The sequence below is a fragment of the Aphanomyces astaci genome, assembly GCF_000520075.1.
Source record: "Aphanomyces astaci strain APO3 unplaced genomic scaffold supercont1.40, whole genome shotgun sequence".
NCBI lineage: Eukaryota > Oomycota > Saprolegniomycetes > Saprolegniales > Verrucalvaceae > Aphanomyces > Aphanomyces astaci.
This window is the reverse complement of record NW_009798303.1, coordinates 3213-11037: the sequence shown is the minus strand read 5'-3', so window position 1 is coordinate 11037 and position 7825 is coordinate 3213. Positions and strand designations below refer to the sequence as shown.

At 51.4% G+C, this 7825-nt stretch overlaps 4 protein-coding genes across 4 annotated transcripts in view; 2 read left to right on the top strand and 2 right to left on the bottom strand.

Annotated features, from left to right (window-relative positions):
• The window catches only part of H257_12316 (hypothetical protein), a gene marked incomplete at both ends in the record, with an annotated part of 711 nt that extends 630 nt beyond the window's left edge, over positions 1-81 (top strand). Inside the window, one exon of the mRNA XM_009839476.1 lies at positions 76-81. Coding sequence (XP_009837778.1) covers positions 76-81 — 6 coding nt within the window. The remainder of the gene's footprint in view (positions 1-75) is intronic.
• A 253-nt stretch (positions 82-334) lies between these two features.
• Positions 335-2453, top strand: H257_12315 (hypothetical protein; the record flags this gene model as incomplete). Its single annotated transcript, XM_009839475.1, has 1 exon — positions 335-2453. The coding sequence occupies one exon, from the start codon at positions 335-337 to the stop codon at positions 2201-2203; it is 1869 nt and encodes a 622-aa protein (XP_009837777.1). The 3' UTR covers positions 2204-2453.
• A 1373-nt stretch (positions 2454-3826) lies between these two features.
• On the bottom strand, positions 3827-5293 carry H257_12314 (hypothetical protein; the record flags this gene model as incomplete). The annotated part of the gene is made up of 3 exons (XM_009839474.1): positions 3827-4187; positions 4247-4887; positions 4955-5293. The coding sequence occupies 3 exons, from the start codon at positions 5291-5293 to the stop codon at positions 3827-3829; spliced, it is 1341 nt and encodes a 446-aa protein (XP_009837776.1).
• A 2203-nt stretch (positions 5294-7496) lies between these two features.
• H257_12313 (hypothetical protein) overlaps positions 7497-7825 on the bottom strand; it is a gene marked incomplete at both ends in the record, with an annotated part of 444 nt that continues 115 nt past the window's right edge. The window contains one exon of the mRNA XM_009839473.1: positions 7497-7796. Coding sequence (XP_009837775.1) covers positions 7497-7796 — 300 coding nt within the window. The remainder of the gene's footprint in view (positions 7797-7825) is intronic.

The window sequence follows — 7825 nt, the reverse complement described above, 5'->3', positions numbered from 1 at the left end:
ACCGCAGGTATAGAATGAATAAGTAATTCTCTTCGTGGGTTGAAAAAAATAAGTTTCATTATTCATTTTCGACAGGAATAAGTAATAAATACTAGTAGTATTTTCCCAACCTCTGGTTATGTGCACTGTAAAGTTCGTGGTGTATAAGTTACATGTCAAGCGGGTCGACGCCAGCGCCTACGACAACCACAGCGACCACAATGCGACCTGCATGGTCGGATCGGTTTCATTTGAAACCGACTACGTGAATCGTTCGTTGAAACGACTTGGCGTTGACATGTATACTTAACTGCCTGGAGGTCTCAAAATACAACTCGAACAACTGCGCTCAACGATGCCAAACTGTAGAGTGGTGTCTGAAGCGGCTGCAGTCGTGGTTCCAAAGGTTACCCACGACAGGCGAAACTTAGCATTGCGCGTCATCGTTAGCTCGTTGCACGTCGCTACCACGGTGTACCTCGTCGTGTGGGTGCTCCTCATGCTGTTTTCAACCGGACCTAGTGTCGTCACTGCAAAGTTGTACCAGCCTAAAGTCACTGCTGCGGGGTACACCATGATTTCGCTCATGCACGTTGGTGCGCTCGTGGGCCCCAAATTGTGTCATCGAAAGTCAGCTGCCACCTCACTGTCGAAGCCTCCGCAGCCCCCGCCTCCAGCTGTGACAGTGCGCAGACTCAGTTCCAAAACGCAATCCAGAATCATTGTGCGTCGGCTCTCCAAGCGCGCCGCTACCGACTGGTTTGACCACATGTTTATCGTGTTCAACTTCATCGTGATCCTTTGCCAAGGTAGACAAGTGTACGAAATGCTGAGCACGATGGTCGACCCAACCAAGGTAGTGTCGTACGCTGTGATTGTGCTCTTGTACTCCGTCTTGTCGCCCTGCCTCATCTTCATCAACAACATCCAAACCAAATACACGCTGGTGTGCTATGTCGACGCGTTGTTCAGTTTCACGCTGTCGTGTGGTCATCCCATGTTTTCCGTGGCGATACAAGGGTTGGAACTCATCTTGATCAACCCAAACTTGGTCCGCGACAATCGTTGGACCACCGAGACGCTGCTGTTTGCCAGACTCTTTGGAATCACGAGCCCTGTGGACTTTTTCGTCAAGCATGTCATGCACCTGTCGACATACTTCACCATCTGCCGGCTCGCAAACACTTCCCACTCGGCAGACTCCAACAAGGATCAATCGTCAGTTTTACAGCGAAGCCAACAGAATCGTGTCATGCGACGGTTGAACTTGGCTGTGAGCAGTGGATTGGGGGTCGTGTGTGCTATCTTGCTGGGACGGTGCTTGTTGTATCGAGAGCCATGTCCGTCGTATTGTGTGTCCAACATGCAGCCGCTAATGGACCTCGGGTGTCACTGCGCCTACGCCAACATCAACTGCCACACCCTTGGCATTGATGACCCCACCCCCCTCTTGGATCCGAGAATCATTGGTACGAGGTTGGTGTACGTTCAATTCTCGAGATGCGATTTGGAAAATGGCCTCAACGCCACTTCGATGGTGCCATTTCAACAGATCACCAAGATCCAGGTCACATTTTCCAATATGTCGTCCTGGACTGGCCCACTACCGGCATCATTGAACAACATCTTGGTACAGTACAGTCGGTTGGAAACGATTCCTCATGCACTGCTTTACGATATTCCTCCCGAGCTGGTGACTATACTCATCGACGCAGCGCCATTGAAAACCATTCCCGACATCGCTTTCAACGCATGGAGTTTTGTGCAGCGGCTGCAGCTGTTGAATGTAAGTCTCACGACTTTCCCCAATGGAATACTGAGTATGCCACACCTCACCGAACTCAACCTCCGGGGCAACAACATCACGTCGATGTTTCCAGAGTCCGCGTGGCCGTCACCTCTCACGATTGCTGGCTTGGCTGGGAATGGGCTAAAGTCTGTGCCATGGACTGCTGCCAAACGTGGAGTGAATATCGATTTGAGTGGCAATCCCATCGAAGATACGACCACCTTGGACGCTGCCGAACTCAAACTTGTGCATCGGCGAAGTGTCATTCTGGATGACACACCGTACTGCAATGTCAGTCAGGACACTACGTGCAAACACATGTGTGGCCCAGACTGCTTTGCGTTTATGGTGGGTGACTACTTCTGCGACTTGGCGTGCTTTACACCTGTGTGTGGGTTTGACAAGGGCGACTGCGACGGATTTGGCTTCTCGTGATCGTAGTGCTTAACTCTCCGTTTTTCAAATACTCTAGGAAGGCATGGATACATTCCTTCCGTATGTGGACCGTTGCAAGCGCTACACATGCACTCCAACGAACCAAACGAGCCAAGAAAAGTGATACTGGAGTAGTAACCATACGTATACTGGTAACGTTAGCTGAAGATGGTGGATCCGTTTGTGGTTTCTGCCAAACGCAACGTCCAATCTAGATCCATTGAACGAAAATACACTGTTGAAAGGTTGCACCCAGAATTGCACATTACAGTTCCCAGCTAAGGCTAGTGGATCACTGGCTGCCAGATGATTAGCTAGTGTAGGTGTAGATAATTCATATCACGGCATAAGACCTGCGTGCTAAGAAAATACTCACTGCCAGTAGTACTTCATACAGTAACCTGTGACCTAACCCCTACACGTATCCGTAACTGCCACTGACTCATACGAAACCGTTTCGGAAAATATTCAAAACCTAGCACGAAATCCGCATGAATACGACGACGAGGACCGAACTTCGAAGATCAGTCGAAGCACGAGGTATGCAGTGTTGAGCGAAGTAAAAACCGAAGATCACACACTCGAGCAGGCGCGTGGGCGCGTTACAAATGGCGAAGGAGGATAAAATATTACATAAGAATTGCTGAGGACCACATAGGAATTGCTCAGAGCCACATAAGGATTGATGAATCGCACATACTAGTAGGTTTTGCTGAAGGACACATGAGATTTGCTGAATTGAATATAGAGTATGTTACTCAGTAAGATCCAATTCGGCAGGCAGTGCGTTATGAGAATTTCAACATATGTGACTATGAGCAATGTGATTGGTTATTAAACACACATTTCAATGTGATTGGCTATTGTAAATGAATTCAGAGCATGTGATTGGCTATTTCTTTCTAAGTTTTGTGATTTCAGGAGTGGGAGTACGTAACTGTAGCTACTAAAATTACCGTACTTTACGACTCAATGTTGAGTGTAGTACACCGTTTGGCAACCTCTAAAATTTTGATTTGCTCCATTGGTGATCCCTCCAGATAAGCATACCGTTTTATATATTGTATCCACGTAGTGGCGCGATATTTGAAAATGACAATTTGAACGAAGGGTTTTGAAATCTGAAACACCACACCCAATCACAGAAAATTTGACGACATGCCTCGACCAACGCGGCGCAAGCCCAAAGAGTACAAATACTCGAGGTACACGTGCGAGCAGAAGCACGTTATCTTGCAATACCAGGACTCCCACATTCAGGCTCAATTTAGGATTTACTCGATTCAAAACGCATACAAATCGCGAAAACACATGCTCCTCAGAACGCATTCGAATTGCCAATCAAACCTATAAACGTCGGAACAGAAGCTGGCGATGCGCAACGGAGTACCACACAGTTTTGTCTCCCGCTTCTTCTTGGCTTTTGGCCACGGGACCTTCGTCATGGCAGCAAATATACACACTGACATTAGTGAGGTTAAATACGCCACGAGGCGCCTACTGACTACCACTCAGTACCTCCACTAAGGTATCGGAACCTTTAACGCGCCACAGTGTGTGTTACCAATGGGTCAAACCGACGGGCGACCCAATTGCTCTGCACCTTGCGCAACACTCCCCCTCCTACGGAAAGTCCAGTGTCTTGATGAGGGCGGCCACGGCAGGGTCTTCCTTGTTCACCGCCGCCCACTTGCGAAATACGACTGGAGTGTCGTCCAGCAAATTCGCCGCAGGTTCCCAGGACGATTCTTCATCGTCAAGTCCAAGCCACATCACCAAAACTTGGTGTTGGCCATCCACACAGCGCGCTTCGTCCAGGCGCTCCACATGAAATCCGCCATCGCCAAACGCGATCTGCGCCTCGAGGTCTTCGGTGACCTCTCTACCACCTTCGTGGTACATCTTCAATCGGCATGCATGATGGACCGTGACTTCATACGGTGGCACCAGCTGCTGAGTCTCCATCACATGGTCTGTGATAACTCTGGTCACTTGGCAGGGTCCGCGCCAATGCAGGGCCAATTTTGTCGCGCGGTTGACGACCGATCCGATGAGCACAATATCGCCGACTGAAAACCCGCAAACTTGACTTGGGACTTTCGGTTGCGGTGCATTTCTTCTAGCGCCAACTGGAGGTCCGTTACATGTTTCTGACGGGCGGCGCCAAGCCAGTCCGCGACGTAAACTTCCTTGGACGTCGGTCCTGCCAGCGGGGTCTTGGCTGGCAGGCCGCTAAACGCTGTCACCGGCGCAATTCCTCCCAGCCGGCCCGCCAGCTGATGGTTAAGGGCGCCTTGAACGAGGGGCAACACATGCGGCCTTTCGTCCGCGTTCAGCTTCATTTCGCTGAGCAGCGCCTTCACGGCGCGCAGCACTAGTCGGTTGACTACTTCTACAGTCCCGTTCGCCCAAGGACTGTAGATTGTCGTGATATGATGGTGGGCACCCACCAACTTCCACACCTTCTCGATCACTTCGTTCTTGAAGTGAGAACCGCCATCTGACACCCATGTGTCAACGCAGCCGGACGTGGTAAACCACGTTATCAGGCACTGAGCGGTCGCGGCGGCGTCAGCGGACTCTGCCGCGAACAGCTGCACAAAGCCACTCATGTCGTCCTTCACGACAAGCACTTGTTTTTGGCCAGACTTGGCCATGGGCATCGACAACCAGTCGAAATGGTACTTGGCCATATTGGCGTTCGAGCCACTTGGGTTGAAGATATACACCAGGTTGCGGTGATCGGTAAACAGACGGAAACCACCCGGGCGCACGACCAGGCGTCATGTCTTCTCGCGGGTGCGACAGGGGCACCACATGCGCCAACGCGTGTTTCACGTCGTTGAAACACTTGAGATGGTCGGACGACCATCCCACGGCAGGGAGTGCAACACGCACTAAAGCCGATTTCTTGCAGCTTCCGGCTGCCTTGGTGGCCACGTCGAGCAGACGTCGCAACGGATCCACCAGCGGATTGTAGCCGGGGATGCTCGAACGCATCCAGTTGGTGGCACACACAAACTGCCGCGGTCGTCGGCGGCGACAAATCCACAAGTCCTTGAATTCGGCTTGGGGAATAGGTAATTCCATCAGCCGCTGTACACACAAACCGCTGTTGGTGGCGGCGACACGCCCACGAGTACTTGAATTCGGCTTGGGGAATGGGTAATTCCATCAGCCGAAATCACCATGCCACACACAACTCTGCCTCACGCAGGAATAAATGACACTTCTTCGGGCTCAACTTGAGTCCGAACTGGGCATAGATGGCCAGGACTTGGTCCACCAAGACGAGCAGCTCGTCCGTCGTCTTGCTGGACCCCAGCAAGTCATCTAGCCAGGCCAACAGGCCTCGGAACAGCAGTTCACCAAACATTTGGTGGACAACCGACTGGCAGTACGCGATATCGTCCGTCTATCTCATAAGCACGCGGGTCGGGCTACACACGCCGAAGGATATGAAAGAGAAGTACATCTGGCTGTCCGCATGTAGCGGCAACTGCCAGTACCCCTTGGTCACGTCCAACGTGAGGTACATGTTCGTCCCCACTAGACAAAACATCGCGCTATCTAGATTTGGCATCGGCCAAGGCATCGGCTCCGTGCAGTCGTTGATCGGCCTGCTGTCGATCGTCATGCGCAAGTCGCCGACTTCCTTCTTCGACACGATCGTTGGGGCTGCGGCCCACGTAGCCCGGTAGTTTTGGTATACCATACCATTCGCTTCCAGGGCAGCCACATGGCTGCGCATATACTCCACATGCAGCGGCGGGTACTGCCGCATCCCACACTTCACCGACGTCGAGCCGGGTTTGATCCGGACAGTTCATTCGTCGGCACGGACGAAACGTCCCATTTTTCCTTCTTCTTCCTTGCTCCAACAAGGAGGTCTTCAACGCTGAAGTCCATTAACTCCATGACTGGGAGACTCACGATGAGTTCGGTTTACAGTCGACGCGTCGTCGACCCAGGCCTTCAGACCACGCAACACAAGCGACTTGAGTTACCGCGCCACACGGTGACTCAAGTCACCGCACTTCAAGCAGCCCTTCTTGGCAGAGGGCTCGGCATTCTTAAGCACGATCGTTTCGGCCTTTCCGCCAACTCTGCCATTGTTCTTGGCGGCGTCCTCCCGGCCGCTGTCACGTCTTGGCATATAAGGCTTGCCGCCTCGTGGAGCTTCTACCGGCTTCGCAGCCGGGGAAGGTTTAGACTCGTCGTCGAGCCCCACGTACAGCTTGTGACCAGCTGCAAATATTCGCAGCTAGTTGACGTAACGAAAGAAGTCAGTCTTCAACGCCTTCTTCCGCTGCAACTGCAGCTGCTTTTGAACCGCTGTCTTCAGCGACCTCGGCTTGATCGATTTCGTCATGACTTCGACGACCATGTTGCCTTCTTAATGGAGTACCCACTCCTGATGGTCTTGTTCCAACGATCGCATCAGCTCGTCCAACATACGACCAACGCGATACTCCGCGTCCAAGATCTTCGTATCGAAGCGAATCGCTCGCTGCAGACGTTGCTTCAAAACGTTCAGGTCATAAGGCGTAAAAACAGAAGATTACACACCGCCCCTGGTGGAGCAGGCGCGTTACAATTGGCGAAGCGGTTCCACAGCATGTGGTTCTAGTTGATTGAGTTTGGATTATCATTTGATTGACAGACTGTTAAGACATTCCTCCGCGACGGCCGATACTAGAACATGTGGTTCTAGTATGGGCCCTCGCCGGGGAATGTCTTAAACAAATACTTCGAAGTAATAATCCAAACTCAATTAACCAAGTGTGCTTATTCGACCAAGTTGGAAGAAGTAATGGCATGGGTTGTGTCAAACTCAAACTCTTGGGGACTTCCAAAGAGCCAAAATATTTTACGTGAGTTTCACTTCACTGCGACATGTTCTCTGTGTGATGTAAAACTTGGTTGTCACGAAGGCTTTCCCTCGAACTCACCTAGATTTGGTCTTCTTTGCTTGCCTTCGCCTCGCCTATCCTACTAGTATTCAAGAGTCACTTAACCCGTGACAAAGTATTAATACTAGTAAGTATTATTAATACTAGTATTGCCTGCAAAAAAGCACTGGTAGCATCTTGAATAACCAACCTCTTCCAACTACTACGGTTGCTCCAGGGATCGTGATCCAATCCCAACAAAGCAAGACTCTTCGAATGAAAGATACTGGTATATTCATGCATACTACTATGCCTCAAAGCTGCCCTACGCTTGGCGTTGACGGCCTTGATGCTCCAACGATTCCATCATGCATGTGCGTGCGTGCCTCCAAGCTGCCTGCCTACGCGTTGGCCTTGACGGGCTTGATGTTCCAGTGTTGGTTGACGTTGTTTTTGTCACTCCACAACAAGCGCACGAGTCCGTCAACGTCGTCGGGGGCGCCGAGGGAAAACCCAAAGTGCGTTGCATGATGGATCTGGCCCGTGAAGTCGTTCAAGACCCACTTCTGGTTGACGTTGTTGGGATCGCAATTGGCCAAGACCACAGATCCACCGTGCTTGTGCTCGGGCGCGTCCAAGCACAAGCGGGAGGACTTGCTCTTAATGCTCTGAATGACGGGATCGTAGAACCACTGGCGCCTCTTACTGTCCGACTGGAGGGTGTTTTTCC